The 23,459-nt window shown below is 44.1% G+C and overlaps 2 protein-coding genes across 3 annotated transcripts in view; both read right to left on the bottom strand.

Annotated features, from left to right (window-relative positions):
* Positions 1-3,716: 3,716 nt before the first annotated feature.
* LOC138949489 (tubulin alpha-2/alpha-4 chain) lies at positions 3,717-11,765 on the bottom strand. Its single transcript, XM_070321324.1, has 7 exons — positions 11,646-11,765; positions 10,241-10,463; positions 9,814-9,962; positions 9,116-9,268; positions 5,859-6,162; positions 5,240-5,463; positions 3,717-4,368 (listed from the first exon to the last, which is right to left on the bottom strand). Exons 1-7 carry the CDS (start codon positions 11,646-11,648, stop codon positions 4,066-4,068), a joined length of 1,359 nt encoding a protein of 452 aa, XP_070177425.1. The 5' UTR covers positions 11,649-11,765; the 3' UTR covers positions 3,717-4,065.
* An 8,010-nt stretch (positions 11,766-19,775) lies between these two features.
* LOC138949488 (large neutral amino acids transporter small subunit 2-like) overlaps positions 19,776-23,459 on the bottom strand; it is a 96,313-nt gene continuing 92,629 nt past the window's right edge. For both annotated transcript variants that reach the window (XM_070321323.1, XM_070321322.1), the window contains exons 7-9: positions 23,124-23,358; positions 21,209-21,301; positions 19,776-20,492 (exon numbers count right to left, since the gene is read on the bottom strand). In XM_070321323.1, the coding sequence (XP_070177424.1) occupies positions 20,428-20,492; positions 21,209-21,301; positions 23,124-23,358 (393 nt within the window). In that variant the 3' untranslated portion in view covers positions 19,776-20,427. The remainder of the gene's footprint in view (positions 20,493-21,208; positions 21,302-23,123; positions 23,359-23,459) is intronic.

Genomic DNA, 23,459 nt, shown 5'->3' with positions numbered 1-23,459 from the left:
AAAATCACGAGGTGCACAAACTTACTGACTAAGCTGCATAAACTAGTCCACGTCTCTATGACACGAAGTGTGTGCTTGGGGGCATATCAATAAAACAGCTTTCAATGCAAGTTTTTGTTTCTGACAGCAACATTTTTCACGTCATCTTTGAATACCAGGCCCTTCAATCAGGAGTGGGCTTATGATATGCTGGGTGATCTTAGAATAACCCTTTTTAGCGGATGAGCGTATGATACGAAGAGCGGGGCACGAGGTGAGTGTCTGCAGAAAAAATGTAATAACTCCTAAAATACTAATTATCCTGCAACCATATTACAGTTGTCAAAACCCGAAATGTAGCGCTACTTATTCACGTTGCTCTTTTTACAAAAAAATGCGTATCTATTGAATAACTATCCAAAACACAAGGCAGGTCGCTGATTTGTGGTCGGGTGCTCTTATGATATCCCCCTGTGCGCTTATGATAGCTTGATTTTCGGATCGGATGCGCTTATGACTGGTTTTTCGCTGCGCTGCCTAGTTTTTTGCTTGATGACCTGAATGATCTTAATTAAATGTTCTCATTTTACAGATCATGGATTATAGATGTTACCATTGTGGAGAAGGGTTCTCCATCTTCAAAGAAATCATAACCCACACAGTTGATAAACATGAAGCACATAAGCTTCGGTATTGTTTTGTTCAGCTTAACACGGAGTGCCTAGAACTTCCGAAAAGAGGCTGAAACGGAAATCTTCCCGGCTGTCAGGACCTACTGAACCGAGCAGGGGAGACCGCGGTGTTCGCCAGTACTTCCGTGTTGACGAAACCAAAGTGGCAGTTTTCTCATGTCAGACATGGGATTGAGCTGGAGTAGCTGATTAAGTGTGTGTGTGTGTGTGTGTGTGTGTGTGTGTGTGTGTGTTTGTGTGTGTGTGTGTGTGTGTGTGTGTGTGTGAGTGTGTGTGTGTGTGTGTGTGTGTAGGACATGCAAATGTGTAACATGCGAATGTACTGACTAAACAGTATGTCTTTTTTATGCTGTGAGACAATGTTAATGATAACCGGGATATATTATGACTTGACAAGGCTTCAATGACTGTACATGCAATTTAATTACAGTTAATTAATAATGTGTGTGTATGCGTGTGTGTGTAGGACATGCAAATGTGTAACATGCGAATGTACTGACTAAACAGTATGATGTCTTTTTTATGTTGTGAGACAATGTTCATGATAACCGGGACATATTATGACCAGACAAGGCTTCAATGACTGTACATGCAATTTAATTACAGTTAATTAATATTAGAAAGTATAGAAAGTAAACTTATGAGAGAGAGAGAGAGAGAGAGAGAGAGAGAGAGAGAGAGAGAGAGAGAGAGAGAGAGAGAGAGAGAGAGAGAGAGAGAGAGATTGAAATTAATATTTTGCAGTTTTCTATGCTTTTATTAAAACCAATGATATGAAACTAATCTTGCGTCTTCATAAAACCAAAAGGAGTCAAATTAAAACTCTAACAAACAAGTGTTTATTTCCTTTTCACAAAGTTCATGATAACCGGGACATATTATGACCAGACAAGGCTTCAATGACTGTACATACAATTTAATTACAGTTAATTAATATTAGAAAGTATAGAAAGTAAACTTATGAGAGAGAAAGAGAGAGAGATTGAAATTAATATTTTGCAGTTTTCTATGCTTTTATTAAAATCAATAATATGAAACTAATCTTGCGTCTTCATAAAACCAAAAGGAGTAAAATTAAACTCTAACAAACAAGTGTTTGTTTCCTTTTCACAAAGTTCTGAACAGTAACTTTAAAGCGGTTGCAACATCAAAGGTGGATAAGAATCCTTAGATGTTTTTGTTTCCTGGGTAACCCTGCATCTGCTTTTGACATGACGATCTCTTTCCTGTCTGAACTTGATTTCCACGCCACAAAACTGGCACCGAAACTCTGGCATTGGTGCATGCGTCAGCCTGTGCTGAGTTAAAGCCTTCTTCGATGGGCACACTTTGGGGCATTCATCCCACGGAAAGCTCTGTGACGGTTTGCTGCTGCAGGAGTGCTGTGTAAGACTGGTCCTGCTCTGGTAAGTCTTCTTACAGGCAGCACAGCTGAATGGCTTCTTCTTTTCATGGCCGTTCAAGTGAGACTCCAGCGCGACTTGACTAACTAGCGCCTTTTTACAGATGAAACACTGGAAACCCTCTTCGTGAGTAGCCCTGATAGATTTGGCAAGTGCTTGTAGGTGTTTCCAGAAGCGGTACACAGGTGAGTCTTCCCCCTGTCCTTCCGAGTTCGCAGGCGTGCTGCTGGCTGGGGGTGGTCCTGGGTCAGCCTGGGTAGTTTCCACTTGAATCTCCTGAGATATGTCCAGGTCAATACCACTGCCGTCCATGATCCCAGAATACTCCATCTACAAACAGAACGCATCTCAAACCCTATTAGTGTTTTTGTTTTCAAATCAACATTCCTTTATGAAAGTGGTGTGTGTTTTAGCTAGGATAATGAGCGTGAAATAATTGAGAGATGTCATTGAGGCTGCATTTTTGTCTAACCCTTTTTCTGTCTAGGCGCAATAGTGCAATTCTGGCTAGTTTGTCGGCAGTATTAGTAGGAAGTATAAAAAGACACAAAACATCTCACTATTGGTCGTACATTTGGTGAAGCAGAGAACTATATTATCTCTATACCTTCCTGTCACTGGAAGCAGCAACACTTGAAAGCATAAGTTCCCTTGACAAAAGTCATTTATGATTGGCGTCATCTATGAATGACGTCACTGTCTAGACAAGTGCCGGTATTGGCAAACCTTGTCGCGGCAAAGGGCTAAATAAAATATTGTGTATACGTTTTAGTAGCAACAAGGTAGCAAGAAAGTGGGAACTAAGCAGAGCAGCGAAAAACCAATCATAAGCGCATCCGATCCGGAAAATCAAGCTATCATAAGCGCACAGGGGGGTATTTCATAAGAGCACCCGACCACAAATCAGCGACCTGCCTTGTGTTTTGGATAGTTATTCAATAGATACTCATTTTTTTGTAAAAAGAGCAACGTGAATAAGTAGCGCTACATTTCGGGTTTTGACAACTGTAATATGGTTGCAGGATAATTAGTATTTTAGGAGTTATTACATTTTTTCTGCAGACACTCACCTCGTGCCCCGCTCTTCGTATCATACGCTCATCCGCTAAAAAGGGTTATTCTAAGATCACCCAGCATATCATAAGCCCACTCCTGATTGAAGGGCCTGAATACGGGCACTGTGGGCTATATTTTCAATGATCACTTTATAATGCAGCACTGAAAAGAGGAATATGTATGGAACTGAGATAGAGAACGAGTAAAGAGTAATAGAGAGAGAGAGAGAGAGTATAGAGACTGAGACTAGAGAGAGAGAGAGAGTAAAGGTAAGAGACAGAGAGAGTAAAGGTAAGAGAGACAGAGAGAGTAAAGGTAAGAGACACAGAGAGAGAGAGAGAGAGAGAGAGAGAGAGAGAGAGAGAAAGAGAGAGAGTAAAGGTAAGGGAGAGAGAGAGATAGAGAGAGAGAGAGAGAGAGAGAGAGAGAGAGAGAGAGAGAAAATAAAGCGAGTTTGACAAATTTTGTTTCAGCTTTTTGTTTGCACGCGATTTAGGAAACGGCTCTACTTGTGAGTCACCCAAAGGCTCGGATATTCCTCACCTCGCCTCACCACATACACAAACACAAACAAAAGACAAATGTGTCAAAAGAGATTGTGTTTAATTTCCTGAAAATGTTACAAGTTGTAACAATACATAACTTCTTTCAATTTCTCTAACTTTCTAAGGACACTTGCTTGTTGGAGACATCATGCAAGTCAAGGTGATGTCACCTGAAGAAGGTCTGAGTCGGTGAACGAATGAGTTTCAAACTATGAACTATCTTTCAACTGTTAGCCTTTTGCGTTAAAACTTTGAACATGCTGCGTCTCTTTAACGCTGGAATGAAGGAGATTGAGTTTTTGTCCTTTCAAAGTTGCGCTGGTAACAAAACTCCAACACGAAGATCGCCAGGTGCCGAGATGGTGGTGGAAGGGAGACAAGCGAGGCCGCCTAGTACTCCTCCCCACCCTCCTCCTCTCCCTCGCCCTCCACAGAGTCGATGCCCACCTCCTCGAAGTCCTTCTCCAGGGCCGCCAGATCCTCTCGCGCCTCGGAGAACTCGCCCTCCTCCATGCCCTCCCCCACGTACCAGTGCACGAAGGCGCGCTTGGCGTACATGAGGTCGAACTTGTGATCCAGACGGGCCCAGGCCTCGGCGATGGCGGTGGTGTTGCTCAACATGCACACAGCACGCTGCACCTTGGCCAGGTCACCGCCAGGCACCACGGTGGGGGGCTGGTAGTTGATGCCAACCTGCCAGTCAAAAGAGGGCTGGCTACAGTTCACCACAAGTACGCAATAGCTATTAAAATCAGATTGATCATTGTAGTCAGGTCAACGAAAAGCTTCACATTGACAATGGGGATTTAAAAAAAATTCTAAGTGAAAAGATGTATTGCAATAAAAGGTGTGTGTGTGTGTTCCCCCGTGCATGCGCAGAGAGAGAGAGAGAGAGAGAGAGACAATGACAATGACAATGACAAATCTTTATTTTTCGAGGGTGACAAGAATAAGCATAGGTATGCTTTTTTGCATCTGGCCCTCGCCCTAAAGAGGGACTAAACTATTTTACTATAACTATGACTAGGGAAAAAAAGGTTACATAAAAACATTAATGGTAGAACATATAAGTTTATGTACATGAAGCGCATTATGTAGAAGCATTGTAGATCATAAGGTAGTGTTCAAAATTGGGTGTAAAGCAATGAAGATAAACGGAAAGTAACCCAACAATACATTAGCTCAGCAAAACAATGTATTACAGAGCCAAATCTTCGTGATTTTGTCACAATAAACCATAATTCCGATAATGAACAACTGTATAAAACATACCAATCAAGTTTATTTGAGAGAGAGAGAGAGAGAGAGAGAGAGAGAGAGAGAGAGAGAGAGAGAGAGAGAGAGAGAGAGAGGGGGGGAAGTTGGGAGGTGGGGTAACAGAGACCGAGAGATAACTTATGACAATGTTCTGAATTTCAGAGTTCGTGCAACACAATAGATCTAACAAACGACGTGCGACTGCCAAAGACTACACCTCAGTGAAGTAACATCGAACACACACACACACAATGCTTATAACCCAACACATGAGAATGCCAAGTGAGTGTGACGCCGCCAGACTGACCTTGAAACCAGTGGGACACCAGTCGACGAACTGGATGGTGCGCTTGGTCTTGATGGTGGCGATGGCAGCGTTGACGTCTTTGGGCACGACGTCACCACGGTACAGCATGCAGCACGCCATGTACTTGCCGTGACGCGGGTCGCATTTGACCATCTGGTTGGCTGGCTCGAAACACGCGTTGGTGATCTCAGCCACAGACAGCTGCTCGTGGTACGCCTTCTCGGCTGCAAAAAAACAAGAACCAGGTGTTCAGATATTATCTACCCGGTGTGCACGAGAGCGTGTCTATCTGGGTGGGAACCAAAGTCTTGGGTCGCAATGGTCGACATTATGATTTGTGTGAGATTTCAACTAGTGCTTGGGCCCCAGTGCGAACTGAAAATCATGCAGCATGCCATTTTGAACTCATGATAAACGATGTAATGACAGTCGACCTTTTTTTCAAAGTTCACAGACATCAAATTAATGTATTGGGGGAATGCAGTTTTGAAATCTGTCCGCATCAGAGTTGAACAATGTGCTGGTAACATTTTGTCAATCTTGCGATCAGAACAGAACAGTATTTGAAAAGAAAATCAACTTTGTAAAAAAGACACGTTCTGTGTTTTTTCTTACATACCCGAGATGACGGGAGCGTAGGTGGCGAGGGGAAAGTGGATACGGGGGTAGGGCACCAGGTTGGTCTGGAACTCGGTCAGATCCACGTTGAGGGCGCCATCGAAACGCAGGGAGGCCGTGATGGAAGACACGATCTGGGCGATGAGACGGTTGAGGTTGGTGTATGTGGGCCGCTCGATGTCCAGGTTACGGCGACAGATGTCGTAGATGGCCTCGTTGTCCACCATGAAGGCGCAGTCCGAGTGTTCCAGTGTGGTGTGCGTGGTCAGGATGGAGTTGTAGGGCTCCACCACTGCCGTGGAGATCTGCACGTACACACCGAAGATTGTCCGCATTTTATAGTCAAGTCTGGATACCCGCGACAGTAACCCAGCACAGAACAATATATATAGCCTACCATATCTTTTGGATCAAATATTCAGGCCTCGGAGTGGCGAGTATGAATGCTGAAACTAATTGTTCGTTTTGCTAGTAAAGTTTGCTCTCTGGCGAGTAAATTTTCAGAATCACTCACCTATTTGGCTCACGTAAGTGTAGCCTATGCGATGCTAACTTTTGTCTGTCTGTGCGTGCGTGCGTGCGTATGTATGTGATGATAATTAGTTTTAACGTCCTCTTAGAACCAATTGGCCTATCTTGGGACAGGTAGAGTTGATATGCTTTATGGGGGGACAGGACACTGGACAGACATGCAAACAGAGAACACATATGATCGTGTTATAGATCTGGAAGTCTGTTGTTGCGATATTTCAAAATGGGGATGGAAGTAAAGATTTTGTTGGGGTTGTTGCCATAGTGTACGCGAAATATAGTTGGAGTGGAGCGGTTTTGTAGGCTTATTTGCTTTTTATTTATGTAAAATATTTTTCAGACTTTTGGATAATGCCAAAATAATGTAATAAAGAACTGGCTGAATAAGTAAATAAATACGTAACTAGAAACATAAAAAAATAATTTTTAGCCAAATAAGAATATTAAATATAACTTGCTAAAATAATATATCAGAATGGGGAACTTAAGTTCAGGTAGGAGGGCGGTGTATGTGATTTAGCCTTGTTTGAATAGAGCTATATGATAGGTGTTGTAGGCGCTTTGGTTGTTGGGCGTGGGGGGGGGGGGGGGGGGTGGGGCGGTGGGAGAGAGGGTTGAGGGGTGGGAAGGGGGAGAGGGGATGAAGTTTTCAAAACAGATGTCCTACTTCAGCCTTATGTATTGAGAGACACAGGGTGTGTGCTGGCTTCCATTAAAGCGTGCAATGTTTATCTAAAAACTCATGGGGTTTCAGTTTGTGTTCGTTGACAAGGGTGTGTAGGTTGCGGAAATCTTGTTGGAGTAATTGGCAGCGGTCAGAGAGGTGTAAAAAAGATATTAGCTTTCCACATTCACAGAGACGGGGAAAGAACTTGTAAGCGCATCCATCCGTGCGAATTCTGCGAAGTATTTTAAGGAGGGGGGTGGGGAGTGTAGGCCTGTTTTGTTTTGTTTGTCGGGGCAGAATAAGCCAACCATGGGCATCGCCTTCTGTTTTTAATTCTGTTTCCCAGTGACGCCAGGCAACTTTGGCCATTTTGTGTTTTGCTTCCGTCTTTGTTAATTTGAGGTCATGAAATTCTGCTTGATCTGTGACAGACTCTTTTGCTGCTCTGTCAGCCATATCATTGCCTCTGATCCCTGTGTGTGAGGGGATGTACATAAGGGTCAGTTCTGTTCCAGAGGCAATGATCTGGTGACAGAGGAACAATATTTCCGTCTGAAGCTCTTCCCGGTTTCTGGAACCATATTGGAGAGCAGTCAGAGCTGATTTTGAGTCTGAGAGAATCACGACTCTTGTTGGGGGTTGAGGGAAGTCATTGATATAGTGGCATGCTCTTAAGATTGCGTACATTTCTGCAGTGAAAATGGACACATCCTGGTTGAGTTTGAATGTTTTAGTTATTTTGAGGTCAGGGATGACAAAAGCACAGCCGGCTTGGCCATCATTTTGTTTTGAGCCGTCAGTAAATATTTGTAGGTGATCTTTGTAACTGTTTGAGATTATTTCTCTTACTATTGATGAGACAAGCACAGGGTTATCTTTCTTTGTTATACCCAGATCATGATCAGGGATGATAATGGGGGACTCCATGAACCAAAAGGGGAAGGGGTTAATGGGAATTTGGGCCATCCTACCTGGGTTCACCCCACTTTCTTGAAATATCGGTTGAACATAGTCTGCTAGTGGGATTGTTGCTTCGTATATTGTGGGTGTTTTTCTTTTTAGGTTTTGGTAAGGAGGTATGTATGTATGTATGTCTGTGGTAGAAACTTTAACATTTGACTGAACACCGAAATACTAATTTTACCTGGTTATTATTCAAGCAACAGCTTCAAAGTATTGAAGCAATGATCAACATTTCGTCGGCACGTATCATTATGTAGTTAAAGTGTGTATCCAAAGAAAATGGGTGGTGGGGTGGTTTTTTTTTTTTTTTGTGGGGGGGGGGGGGGTAAAAACAGGTGACTGGTTTGTGTCGTGTGTGCTATGTAGACCAGGTCAGGGGTCAAGGTTAGGTCAGATCGCGTGAAGGATTGTGGTATAGATACAGGTATCACCGAGCTGCAGTTAGCCGATTCGGAGAAGACGACTCATGATTTCACATTGTTCGGTTTCGTAGCTCCAGAAAAATAGATAAAGAAGATACCAAAGGAGATTTCCAACAGGTTAATCTGCACAGCGTGTTTCCAGTGTCTGCGCGAGGAAGCGCTGTCGAAAGCGCAGTGTCGATCTGGCCATCTGGCAGTCGTGTACCCGTAAGTAGGCTACAGACAGACAGATCTAGATCTAGTGTCTCGCACTCTTGCACCGTGTCACCTATGCTTACTGTGTGTGTGTATGTGTGACGGAGTGATTGAGTTTGTGTTACTGTTTGTCGATTTCTTACGTGAGCCTTGGTTTTTTTTTAACTTTCAGGGCTGATATTGGTCACTGAGCAAAGAGGGGAAAAGCTATGTTGTCGACTTCCGACCAAGCATCAGAAACAAAGCGGTTCTCATCCTTCCTGGACAATCAGTTCTACAGGTAACCGTAAAGAGCCCCCCCCCCCCCCCCCCGACTTCATGAAAGATGGTACACATTTAAAAATCTTGTCTTGTGTGTGTTAATTTTCCCCCCATGTACGCGTGTTCTTGACTTGGCTAAATTAATCATAATTTCTCAGTCCCCCTCAAGCAAACCCTGAACGAGACATGTTTCTGGACAGACCAGACTGTCATTCTAACCTGTGGCGCGGGGTAGATGGCAAACTCGAGCTTGGACTTCTTGCCGTAGTCGACAGAGAGACGCTCCATGAGTAGGGAGGCGAAGCCAGAGCCCGTGCCCCCACCGAACGAGTGGAAGATGAGGAAGCCCTGCAGACCTGTGCACTGGTCGGCCTGCAACACGAACAGTTCACGTCTTTCACTGACATGTCATCGTGGACTGCTTGCGATGCATTTTAACTACGGTGGTCACACGCCCTGGTTTATCAGAGAAAAGCTGTCACGGTATCCCTAAGGCTACGTTTCCTTTTCGGCTTTTCTTTCTCCACTTTTCAAGTAACAGCTAACCCAGGGTTCCTAAAGCCTGTCTTGTCTTGAATCTACCCCCCCCCCCCCCCCCCCCCTAACAAAACGAAATGGACAGAGATACTTTTATCAGCCACCTAGCTCCTTCTCATACATCAAAATTACCCCTGAACTTTTGTTTTGCTAAATACATAATTTACATTTTAATAAGCATAGGCTAACTCATGCCGAGTTATCATTCTCAGCGCGGAATCTAGCAGAAGACGACATTCCTTACACACTGTAAATGTTGAGATCACACTTCTCTACCACGAGTTAACTCCCTTGAATCTTCTGAGCGTAAGATGACTTTTCAATTGAGACAGAAGCCCTTAGTTAACTGCAAAAATCAATTGTTCCACCCTCCGACTCACCAGTTTCCTGATGCGATCGAGCACGAGGTCGACGATCTCCTTGCCGATGGTGTAGTGACCACGGGCATAGTTGTTGGCGGCGTCCTCCTTGCCCGTGATGAGTTGCTCGGGGTGGAACAGCTGGCGGTAGGTGCCCGTCCTCACCTCGTCTGGTTACAAACAACAGGCGCTGATATTCACAATGTCTGATAAATTACGTCCCTTGTGGCGTCTGCATTATCATTTGAGATGGACATACTATTATATAAATGTACTTGTGCACGGGGAAATACAAAATGTTTGATTGTTACTACATAAATCATCTGTGATCCAACAGAAAACCAATTCTGAAATACATCGACATCTTATCGCAGGGGAACGATATAAATTACCCCAGAATGAAATGAGGACAAAATGCTAAACCTGCAACGAACACCTTACTACATACCAATGACTGTGGGCTCCAAGTCGACAAAGACAGCGCGGGGAACGTGCTTGCCGGCTCCAGTCTCGCTGAAGAAGGTGTTGAAGGAGTCGTCCCCACCCCCGATGGTCTTGTCTGAGGGCATCTGACCGTCAGGCTGGATGCCATGCTCCAGGCAGTACAGCTCCCAGCAGGCGTTGCCGATCTGCACCCCGGCTTGCCCCACATGTACAGAGATACACTCACGCTGCACAGCACAGAGCCAAGTTGTCCACGGTTAGTCAGTGAAGCATGACGATGAAACATCAAACTCTCCCATGACTTTAACCTTTCTTCTCGTGTAAACGTCGCCATAACAACAATGTAAACTACCAACATCTAAACTTGCAGCTAACGACAACAAAAGAGGCTTCTCTCCGGTGAAGGGTTCACGGGAGTTGCCTGCCATCGTCAATGAACGATGGCGACATCGCTGGTTGCGAACAACAGAAAACACTAAACTCCGCGTAATACTGAACGACCAGTTCGATCTTAGTTAGATTCCAGGTAATCTTGAACTTTAGCGTGTTATAGGCCTATTCATAGCTCAGAATCCAGTGACATTCTTTACTTATTTTTGATACAAGTCCATGTAACTTGTAAGCAAGCCAAATAACATTAGTCGTGAAATTAATTGAGGGATTTAGCTCCAAACTTAAGCATAATTAATTAATTTGGTTGTTCAGTCGACGAAAATGCACCGAAAATGGCGTACGTTGTCAACCATGGGACATCATTTACATGAAAGAGTTGTCTCCCTTGTCCACTCACACGGATAATTCCTTCTTTGACCCATGTAAACGAAATGCATTCGTACAGTAACTGTTCATCGGAGTCGGTTCATTCTGTAACTTCAAGGAGATCTAAAATGACTTGTTATGATTAGCTTACAAGTGCACGTTCTACAAATTTGGAGACATAAAAATGCCTCTGAATTATGAGCTATGAATTTAACACGCTAAACTTGAGTTCAAGATTACCCCTTTCTGTCTATAAAACTATTAAAAGGGAGCCAAACTGTGCTACGCTCGCCTGCTGAAAATTTCCTTCTGTAAATATGACGATTGGATGACGTCATACGTCGTTAGTTTCCAAATCTTTATTGAAGTTATTCTTCTAGATCTGGTCAAATCCTTCGACTTCGAGTCGACCACGATAAGCGGCCTACACCTGTGATTTATCTTTTGATCATGTCACTGATCTTCATTGACCTGACTGAGCCGACAGAATCAGTTCAGTCAGTGGCGGCCCGCGACTTTTCGAAAACGGGCGCGTTTGTCAACTTCAGTTAGATCTACCAGCCTGCCGTATGCGATTTTAAAACTCAGTTTTACAGTAAGCTTACATACAAAGTACGCCACGCTCACACACAGTCTCCAAAATAACTTACCATTTGTGCAGGTAGATTTACTGTTATTCAGTTGAATGGGAACGTGTAACGCGGTTCCAGATTCAAGACACGAATGACAGTTTACAGATTTCAGAATGTTGCAACAAGTTGTGACGTGTTCTTTCTCTAAGGGGCATGTTGATTGGATGAGATAAGTGTTTTGTCCTGGAGTTTCCATGATTCCGAAATAAACGTGATTCTATTATTCATTTTACGTAAAAGGCTAAAACGTTTTATTCTGACAATGTTTTTTTTTCTAGCCGTATAACAGCGAACAGCAGGGACATTATCTTGCATTCATATTTCTCGCTGTTTGCACACTCCGCCAAGCCAGCAACTGCCGGCGACGGAAATGGCCGAAGATGAACGAAACCCATCGGCGACGTCAATCCGAAGCGCCCTCTTCCCTTCTGTCATCCATTTCATTTGTAAACTAATTTCTTATGATACCAGTCTGTGTTGTGTTTATGTAGACGGACATTTGACATCCAAAAATTCATACGATGTTCGACTTGAATGCGATTGTTCTTGGCATCGGTTCTTTTTCTGGGCAGTAACTGGGTAAGCATAACTTTTATTTCAAATGCACAACTCTCTCTCTCTCTCTCTCTCTCTCTCTCTCTCTCTCTCTCTCTCTCTCTCTCTCTCTCTCTCTCTCTCTCTCTCTCTGAGTCTCTGTTTTGGGGATCCCATTACCTCTCTAGTGGGTACAGTGGTAGGGCCTACCTGCGACCAAAGGACACATTTAGGACCAACCCAAAGGCTCCCTACATTACAAGGATATTGAATTTTGGTCGAGATAACAGACAAAGGGGCTTCACAGGGTGTTCTTCTTCTTCTTCTGCGTTCATGGGCTGAAACTCCCACGTACACCTGTGTTTTTTGCACTAGTGGGATTTTACGTGTATGACCGTTTTTACCCCGTCATAAGGGTTTACTGAAACACTGAGACAATTCATTTTTGCAAATTGACACAGATGCAAAACCCTCAGGAGTAACTGACCTGAACGAATTGAGTGTTACAACTTACATGTATATGTTTTGAATTTGTGATTCTTCTGTTCATTGATGTTTTAATGAGTGTTTGAACTGAAGGTGTGCTAGTATAACGCTTTTATTTTTATTTGATGTAATTTTTGTGTAGGATCCAAAAGACAAATGTACGTATACATGTGGTGTATTCAGGTAATAAAGTTGTTTTAAATTGAATAAAAAAAAATCCATCCAAACTTAACTCTACACTGTTCAAAGTTACGTGTGTGTGTGTGTGTGTGTGTTTGTTTGGAAGTTTGTTTGTGTGTACTTATGTATGTGTATGTCAGTGTGCGTGTGTACTTACAAATGTGTGTGTGTGTGTGTGTGTGTTTGTGCATACGTGCGTGAGTGGAAGTTTGTGTGCGTGTGTTCATATGTGTATGTGTGTTTATGCATACGTGTGTGTGTGTGTGTACATGTGTTTATGCATACGTGTGTGTACATATGTGTGTTTATGCATACGTGTGTGTGTGTGTAATATGTGTGTGTTTATGCATACGTGTGTGTGTACATATGTGTATGTGTGTGTTTATGCATACGTGTGTGTGTGTACATATGTGTATGTGTGTGTTTATGCATACGTGTGTGTATGTGTACATATGTGTATGTGTGTGTTTATGCATACGTGTGTGTGAGTGATGGTAAACACATGTTACACGTGTTTAGAGAAAATCTAACTTTTGAGAATGTTGTTTTGTAGCTACAGTGGCACCCCTCTTGTAAGACTCTCCAATTGAAGACTCCCTCCTTTTTAAGACCACGTTTTCTCAGACTTTCTGTTCATAACCTCCATAAAATTACCCCCATTTTAAGACTCCCTCCTTTTTAAGACCACGTTTTCTCAGACTTTCTGTTCATAACCTCCATAAAATTACCCCCATTTTAAGACTCCCTCCTTTTTAAGACCACGTTTTCTCAGACTTTCTGTTCATAACCTCCATAAAATTACCCCCATTTTAAGACTCCCTCCTTTTTAAGACCACGTTTTCTCAGACTTTCTGTTCATAACCTCCATAAAATTACCCCCATTTGAAGACTCCCTCCTTTTTAAGACCACGTTTTCTCAGACTTTCTGTTCATAACCTCCATAAAATTACCCCCATTTTAAGACTCCCTCCTTTTTAAGGCCTGATTTTCAGAGATTTGTGGAGGTCTTAAAAGGGGAGTACCACTGTACTAACACTCCACAATTATACGGTTAGAAGGAAAAACAACAAGTGAAAACACCTTGCGGTTTTGCTGACCCTGAAGTTTATTCAACTCTCTAGCAACAACAATCAAAGGAAAACGGACACCAAGCAAGACAACGAAGACACTCTTCACACAGCATATAACCAACATCGTGACTTCCGCACACTCTTTCTTTCTTTCTTTATTTGGTGTTTAACGTCGTTTTCAACCGTTCAAGGTTATATCGCGACGGGGAAAGGGGGGAGAGGGCATAGAGCCACTTGTCAATTGTTTCTTGTTCACAAAAGCACTAATCAAAAATTTGCTCCAGGGGCTTGCAACGTAGTACAATAATATGACCTTACTGGGAGAATGCAAGTTTCCAGTACAAAGGACTTAACATTTCTTACATACTGCTTGACTAAAATCTTTACAAAAATTGACTATATTCTATACAAGAAACACTTAACAAGGGTAAAAGGAGAAACAGAATCCGTTAATCGCCTCTTATGACATGCTGGGGAGCATCGGGTAAATTTTTCCCCCTAACCCGCGGGGGGAACCAAGCAAGACAACTAAGACACTCTTCACACATGTAACCAACATATGACGTCCGCACACACGTCACAACTCAATCATTAATAGCATATCATCCAGACCAGGCACACACACACACACACACTCACTCTTGCTTGAAACGTCCCAAATGAATCCTATAAGCTTGCACTATTTCAGATAGCATACAAGAAACACTTAACAAGGGTAAAAAGAGAAACAGAATCCGTTAGTCGCCTCTTACGACATGCTAGGGAGCATCGGGTAAATTCTTCCCCCTAACCCGCGGGGGGGTATTTCAGATAGCATGGACATAGACCAATGAGTCAAAATTTCTGAACTGGAACGGAGCTGAAATTGACATAACACTAATGGCAAGAAGAAATTACACAGTATGGTCACTAAAACATGTATCGTTCAGAAGATAAACTGTCACACAACTATGACACAATCGTTCACAGTTTTGACATAACACTCGAACCCCCAGTGAGATCTATGACAGTGTTTCTTGTTTTCCGTTCCTTCTCGCAGCACAGTGAGTTGACCATGCCAAACATCTGCATGTACACCAGGACAGTCTAACAACTGTTTAGCGCTACAGCCCCCACATTGACACAAGGGAAGGTATAACCCTAGCTGGCATGCACATTAACACTCTCTCACAGAGCAAGCAAACCATGTGTGACGGAACTTTCTCTGTGTGAAACATCTCATGAGTAAAAGCCGCTTCCAATACCGAAAGCACTGCTTAACTTAAAAATCAGTAAAAATGTCATCACCGATAGTGATGACCTCCAGTTTAAACATTTCTCCACTGATTTCACTTATTATAGACCAACATCAGAATTACACTTTACTCTGACCATGGAAAGCGTTGAGTCTGACTAAAAACAACCGTAAAACAGAATCTTGTTGACCATTAAAAATGAATTAAGATGAAATGTGTGGGAGGCGTTAAAGGACGAGTTTCATAGCGGCTGATTCCTGCCAGACACACACTCAGGCCTTTACATGTGACAGTGGACAGTCTTCCCTACTGACGTCACACACCTGTATATACGCTGCCAACACTCTTTCTCCTAGTCCCACTCCTGTAAAGGTAAACAATTTATTTAGGCTAAGTGGGAAATGAAAACAAAGGCACACAGGTCAAATCCATCCACAACGCTTTCTGACAACTGAATGCTATCCCACTCACTACTTCTAGGGCATAGTCTACAAAATCAATGATTGTGGCGCACACACACTCACACACACTAACACCTGTGCTGAACTTGTCTACAACTAGAATTCCTGACACAAACTATAGCAGATGACATATTTTTCTGAGTTCTCTCTTCACACCGTCCAAATCCAACCACACATTTAGAAACGTTGTTGTCAGTGCATTTCATCAGCTCACAAAACTTCATCCACACTTACTTACATCTAAAGCAATGTCCACATACAACTACAGTAAGTTTCACATACAACTAGTGTTATTTTCGCCACTACACATTTTGTTGTCATGATTCAGTTATGTACAGCGACAAGTCAGCATTTGTCTCCTACACAGAACACATGTATATATATATATTGAAACCCATCCCACACACATTGACTACAAGCAAAACTAAAAAGACATGAACAGGGAATTCTTTTTCAAATGCAGTTCAACATATATTTTAAGAATGAATACATGTTCTCATAAAACAAGACAATATGCTTTTGAACAGAAAAAAAAGCAACAGAGCTGTACTTGGTGCCAAGCAGACACTACCAATCCATCAGATACAAGTGCTTTCTGGAGAATTTCTCCCATCATTTAAATTACAAAAGATGACACAAGAATTACAAACACCATTTCAAAAATAGCGTCACAGTCAGTCGCAAGAAGCTTAAACTCATACAGTTAAAATATATCATTGCCTAACCAAACCACAAAATTGAAATACAGCAATGTTAAAAAAAAAATTGGAACAAATAAAAAAGACCGAGTTGGGGTGAAGGGGGGGAAGGGGGGGTGAAGAGTAAACCGTACTACAAACACAAAAAACGAATGCCAAGTGACTGAGAGATTGATAATGCTAACGTTATACTTCTATCCATACAAAATGATATGGGCTATTCATGCTAGCTAAAAATAAACTTACTGCTGTGTCAAATATTGTCAGTAATGAAAATGTTGCAGTTCCAAAAAAAGAAAAAAAAGTGAAATATTGTCAGTATTGGTTAAAGACGTCATAGTTCAGAGGAAAAGACAGATCATGTACATTGAATGTTGAATGAAAACATGGGAAAAGCTGTGTTCTCATGGGTAAAGCAACTTAGGCTTTTCATAAACGACACAAATTGACAATTTAGTGGTGGATGGACGAAATACCTGCAGTCAACCCCCAACAGTGTTAACAGAATCTGTTACAACACAACAGAGCATAATATATAGCAGTCATTTTGTTATCAACACAAAACAGCTGCACATTCAAAATAATGACTGAAAAACGCAATGAGTGAAAACTTCAACAGAATGAAAAGCAATATATACATGTGTGTTTAATTGCTTTAACTTGCCTGTGTAATACATACCACCTTCCCTAAAAATGAGAGCTTATTTCATAAACAAGTCAAGACATGTTTCAATTAAAAGATACAGTACCTCCACCACTATCCCTCCCTCTAACTCCAAATTATACATACACAATTGCACACACAAACCCATTTACACACACACAGACAGAAACCCAGTCACTAAGACAGTAGCTTTCACTCTCTCTCATTCACACACACACACACACACACACACACACACACACACACACACACACACACACACACACTCTCTCTCTCTCTCAACAGACACATTCATTAACAAACACACTAATAATTACCAGAATTTTTTCTTAAAAAACCCCCACACACTTTCTGTTCATCAATAAATACACAGGGAGCAGAAACCCCTAGCAACCGTTTTCTCTAAAAGCGTTGGACAGAGACTGAAAATATACCTTCATGCTTAATTCCAAACCGTGCACTCGCAGGACAAAATAAAAATCTATTGCAGTGTGTATGTATACGTCCATGCATCTCTTTTTAAATATATTTGTAAAAACTGTAAAAGGAAACTTGGGAATAATGCCACGGGAGTTGTCAAAGGGTCACATAAAATAATATGGTGTTTTTATTCAACTGGAGACTGACAGTGCATAATTATTATTTAAACTCCTAATTTCTCTGAATAGTAACACAAAAATAGAGTATTCATTAACGATAAGGCTTCACTTCATATATATTCTAAGTGATGTTCACAACACAAATTGGGCAGTCCACTTTTGCTTAATACACTTAAACCTACATTCTTTACGGTGCCACGGATAATTTCCACCATGACAGATCCGTCCAGACTTTTACACAGCGTGAGAGCATCCCTCCACTGACACACACACAGCAACTCAACATCTTGGCCGCGTTCTCTGCAGAGTGACATTACACAACAGTATGTCAACACTGGTGTGCAATAAAAAAAATGAATTGAAGACAAAATTCCCGCCTTGCAACTGCAACTTGTAAAGCACTTGGAGCTGTGGAGAAGCGCTATATAAATGTTCCATTATTTATTAATTTATTTGCACAGCAAGCAATGAGGCTGTTGATGGTTGGGAGGTGTTCAAGCAGAAGAAGGCTCTTATACCATGGGAATGTACAAGCTGGGACGTATCAGCAGTGGCTGGCGTCATTGGCTCAGGGCTCCCCCAACTGTGCATACTGTACGCATTCAAAGTCTAAAAAACGTACAAGAAATGATTGGAGAAGTTTCCCCGACGCACATGCTACACCTCAAAAGAGTGCTTCCCTAGACGCACTAAATTTGCGTTATCATGCGTACTGTTGGTACAGTAGAACCCCTCTCTAGCGACCTTGAAAATGTTGACAAAAATCGGTCCTTATGGAGGGGGGTCCTTACAGAGGGAGGGGGCGGGGCCACAAAGAAAGTCACCTCAGATTTTCTTTAAAAAAGAAAACAGAGAAGGTTGAGTTGCTGACGACCGTTTCCTCAAGCAAACTGCTTCGATTTCATGTTTGACATTGTCGATGGTGTCCACCAGTTCTGGTGCATGTTTCAATGCAAAAAGAGTTAGTTTCTGAGCAAGCATTTCTTTACAGCAGTCCCTGCAATGATGAAGGCCCTCCGAGAAAGAGAGTGAAAAATCGGCCACCGTTCTCAGCATCGCGTATCTGTGTGTAACCTCTTTTGAAAAGATACTCTTGTTTCCCTGCAGCCTTGACCAGTGAGTCGGTTACCTAATCTGTGAACCCTTCAGTTGTGTTGCTTTGTCAAAAGTTAGACACAGTCAACTAGTTTTGCTCTGAGTGAACAGTGCAGCTGGCGACACCTCTCTGGCCACAGCACCAAACAGTACATGGCTGGGGGGAGAGAGAGGGGGGGGGGGTAGCTGGCTAAACTCAGTGGGGTGTCCCGCGGTGTCACTGAAGTCAGCAGGAAGAGCATTGGAGAGAAATAGAGAGGTGTACTCTTCCAAACATCAGTTGTCAGCGCTTAGGGTAGTCAGTGAGGGAGAGTGATAGCGGTTTGTGTACAGTCCGACTGAAGAGTGAAAAGTCACTGCCACAAGATCGGCATGCAGTCAATAAAGCCAGACAAGAAGAATGATTATGACATGCGGCTCTATCTGCTGGTTTTTTATTCAAACTGGTTTTCAACGCTTATTCTCACAAAGCATCTGCACACCTGCCTCTGTGCTGTGTTTGTGTGGCTGCTTTTGTATGATGTCAGTGCATGGTGAGTGCGTTCACTGCCTTGTCACCACTTCCCCACCTTTTTCAGAATGTTTTCTTGGAGTTGGATAATTCTTTGAATTTGCGATTTTCCAACATCAAGACTTTTTGCAATCGCGATGGCAGTTTCTCCCTTTTTGTGTCTGTTCACAACATTCACTCGATTCTCGAGAGTTAAATATTTTCTTTTCTTTGTAGACGCCATGTCGATCTCCACTGCTCTTCTGTCCAAAGACTGTCTATTCTGACTGAATTGAACGGTGTGTGTTGGTCACGTGAGTTTGTTTTCTCGATGATTGGTTTGTGATGTTTACTCAGCCCACCCAACCATCACACCTCTCAGCGGTTAATTAGTGCCTTTGCTTTCGCAAGACGGTTATAACCGGTTTGTCAGTGATGCGTTACGCTGACTGAGTCTTGGCTTTGTCTGACAAAGTCGTTACACAAGCTGTTAGGTCGGTCCTTAGACGTTAGAGCGGGGTGGTCGCTACACTGGTGACAACTATATAAGGAAACACATCGGTTAAAAAAAAAAGGGTCGTTGTGGCGGGGTAGTCCTTAGAGAGGGGGGTCGTTGTGAGGGGTTCTACTGTACCAATTTTCAGACAGTAATCGTCTGCTAGTTTCCGTACAGAATGGAAAAGAATGTACATTGACGGAGAAAATCTAACCAATTTGGCAAATAATGCATTTGTAATTTAGCTCTCACAGAACTTCAAAAAGTCCTTCTCATAATCTGCTGAGTTTATTTTTGGACTGAAATTAAAAGCGAGGGTGGTGGATCTAAGTAGAGCATAATTATGTGGGGAGCCGTGTGGACTGCTGGACAAGACAGAGACCGGTAATGTGCTCACTCTTTCCAACAATCTATCTGAGAGAACATCACTAACTAAACTTAACTGCTTCAACCTCAATTCATCCTGCCCGTTTTACCTGAATTCTGTCACTGCCACATTCCTGTAAGTTGTGTAACTCTCTGGCTTCTTACTTCCAGACACAGCCACACCCAAACCAAACGTTTTTCAGATCAATAATTTCACTTGCACGCTGAGAAAGATTTGCTATCACTGGAACACATTTACCACATTTCGCTGCAGAAGCTTCCACCCTTGCAGCAAGTACAACCACATTCCATGTTCATCAAAAACACATCCTTGACCTTGACCTGTTTTCTGCCAGGTTGTAACCTTGACGACCCAGTGCCAGCAAGCCAGCCTGTGTCGTGTCTGCAGCACGTTGTTGCTTCGTTCTACTGCTCCTTCTTCTCCTCCGGCACCACGATCAGCACCTTCTGCAGGAACACCGTCATCTTGTCTGCAACACACAACGCAAAGTGTCACCCAGTGCACACAGCACAACAATCTTTAGAGGCAAAGCCAGTCAAACAGTTGATAATTTCAGAGCTAACTTAATAGCCCTATAAAAAGTGCCATGAATACCCCTAGGTTCCACAGAGCACACAAGGTGACTTAATAGCCCTATAAAAAGTGCCATGAATACCCCTAGGTTCCACAGAGCACACAAGGTGACTTAATAGCCCTATAAAAAGTGCCATGAATACCCCTAGGTTCCACAGAGCACACAAGGTGACGACAGCAACCACACCCCATCACAAACAGCTACTCTACATCTCACTGGTGTGCCGTCTTCCAACATACCCAAAACTATAAATAGCTCATGCTTTGGGAGGGAGACAACTCCATCAATACAGAGCAGCGGCCTGCGACAAAGGGGGACTACTGCATCACCCTGTCACGATAAGGATAAGGTATTATATAGTCCTGTGAGGTTACACTCATCAACATTCGGGCTGCTTTCTCCCTGGGGAAAGCGAGCTGCCATACACTATGGCGCTACCCATTTTTTCCTGCATGTATAACTTCGGATCTTTATCGTGCACATGTGTGCACAGGGGGGTGTTTGGACACCGAGGTTTGTCTGCACAAATTTCTGCATTTTGCTGACTGCCAATTTTCAAACGACATCGCTGTATCCGTGGCCTAAGTCAAAGCAACAAGACCGAGACTTACCCATGAAGTTGTCAAAGGCCTGGGGCTTGGACTGCCACACCACAAAGATGAGGTACACGGGGATCCCAGTGCAGATGATGGCCAGTCCAATTCCTGCAAACACACACAGTCAAACATTTGTTCTGATAATGATATGTTCACATTTTTTTTTGGAGAAAGAAGCAAAATGAGTAAATAAGACTCCAAACACCGGCAACATTGTCTTCTTTCAGGCGCTGCAACTGCCACGTACAGTCCTTATCAAAGATGCCATGCGCTGCTTTTGCGGGATAAAAAAACAAAAACACCAGCAACAAATTGACCCAGGGCTACACGCTGTCTGTCTTCGTTCATGGGCTGAAACTCCCACGGTTTTCAAGAGTATAACCATTTTTACCCCGCCATTTAGGCAACCATACACTGCTTTTGGGGGAGGGCTACACACAGGGCCACACACAGGGCCACACACAGGGCCACACACTGGGCTACACACAGGGCCACACACAGGGCCACACACAGGGCTACACACAGGGCTACACACAGGGCCACACACAGGGCTACACACAGGGCCACACACAGGGCCACACACAGGGCCACACACTGGGCCACACACAGGGCTACACACAGGGCCACACAACACACAGGGCCACACAACACACAGGGCCACACAACACACAGGGCTACACACAGGGCTACACACAGGGCCACACAACACACAGGGCTACACACAGGGCCACACCCTGACTCAGGGGCTACACACAGGGCCACACACTGACTCAGGGGCCACACACAGGGCCACACACTGACTCAGGGGCTACACACAGGACCACACACTGACTCAGGGGCTACACACAGGGCCACACACTGACTCAGGGGCTACACACAGGGCTACACACTGACTCAGGGGCTACACACAGGGCCACACACTGACTCAGGGGCTACACACAGGGCCACACACTGACTCAGGGGCTACACACAGGGCCACACACTGACTCAGGGGCTACACACAGGGCCACACACTGACTCAGGGGCTACACACAGGGCCACACACTGACTCAGGGGCTACACACAGGGCCACACACTGACTCAGGGGCTACACACAGGGCCACACACTGACTCAGGGGCAACACATAGGGCCACACACTGACTCAGGGGCTACACACAGGGCCACACACTGACTCAGGGGCCACACACAGGGCCACACACTGACTCAGGGGCCACACACAGGGCCACACACTGACTCAGGGGCTACACACAGGGCCACACACTGACTCAGGAGCTACACACAGGGCCACACAGACTCAGGGGCTACACACAGGGCTACACACAGGGCCACACACTGACTCAGGGGCTACACACAGGGCCACACACTGACTCAGGGGCTACACACAGGGCTACACACAGGGCCACAAACAGACTCAGGGGCTACACACAGGGCCACACACTGACTCAGGGGCTACACACAGGGCCACACACTGACTCAGGGGCTACACACAGGGCCACACACTGACTCAGGGGCTACACACAGGGCCACACATTGACTCAGGGGCTACACACAGGGCCACACACTGACTCAGGGGCTACACACAGGGCTACACACTGACTCAGGGGCTACACACAGGGCCACACACTGACTCAGGGGCTACACACAGGGCCACACACTGACTCAGGGGCTACACACAGGGCCACACACTGACTCAGGGGCTACACACAGGGCCACACACTGACTCAGGGGCTACACACAGGGCCACACACAGGGCCACACACAGGGCCACACACTGGGCTACACACAGGGCCACACACTGACTCAGGGGCTACACACTGTCTGTCTTCATTCATGGGATGAAACTCACACCGGTTTTCACCTGTATTACCGTTTTTACCCCGTCATTTAGGCAACCCTACGCCACTTTAAGAGGGAGGGCTAGCCACGTACCTGTCTGCACGGGGCTGGCGTAGAGCGGCAGGACGACGAGGTAGACGGTGACGATGGTGTAGATGATGGGCCAGACCAGGTGCACCTTGATGGGACGCGGCATGTTGGGGCGGGTGTGACGCAGGTACAGCAGCGACACGATGGCCATGCCGATAGACAGCCAGGTGGCGAACCCCACGTAGTTGATCAGGGCGTACATGTCCGATGACGCCAAGTACAGCAGCGACAGGAAACCCTGGTAGTGAAAATGAATGAAATAAAAATGTGATGATTACATTTTCTTTAAGTGGTTTCTATTGAATCTCTCCCTCTCTATAATACAACAGTGAAAAGAAC

Source organism: Littorina saxatilis, linkage group LG15 (assembly GCF_037325665.1).
Source record: "Littorina saxatilis isolate snail1 linkage group LG15, US_GU_Lsax_2.0, whole genome shotgun sequence".
In the NCBI taxonomy this organism is placed as follows: domain Eukaryota; kingdom Metazoa; phylum Mollusca; class Gastropoda; order Littorinimorpha; family Littorinidae; genus Littorina; species Littorina saxatilis.
Note: the sequence above shows the minus strand (reverse complement) of the source record. Positions and strands in the feature narration are given on the sequence as shown.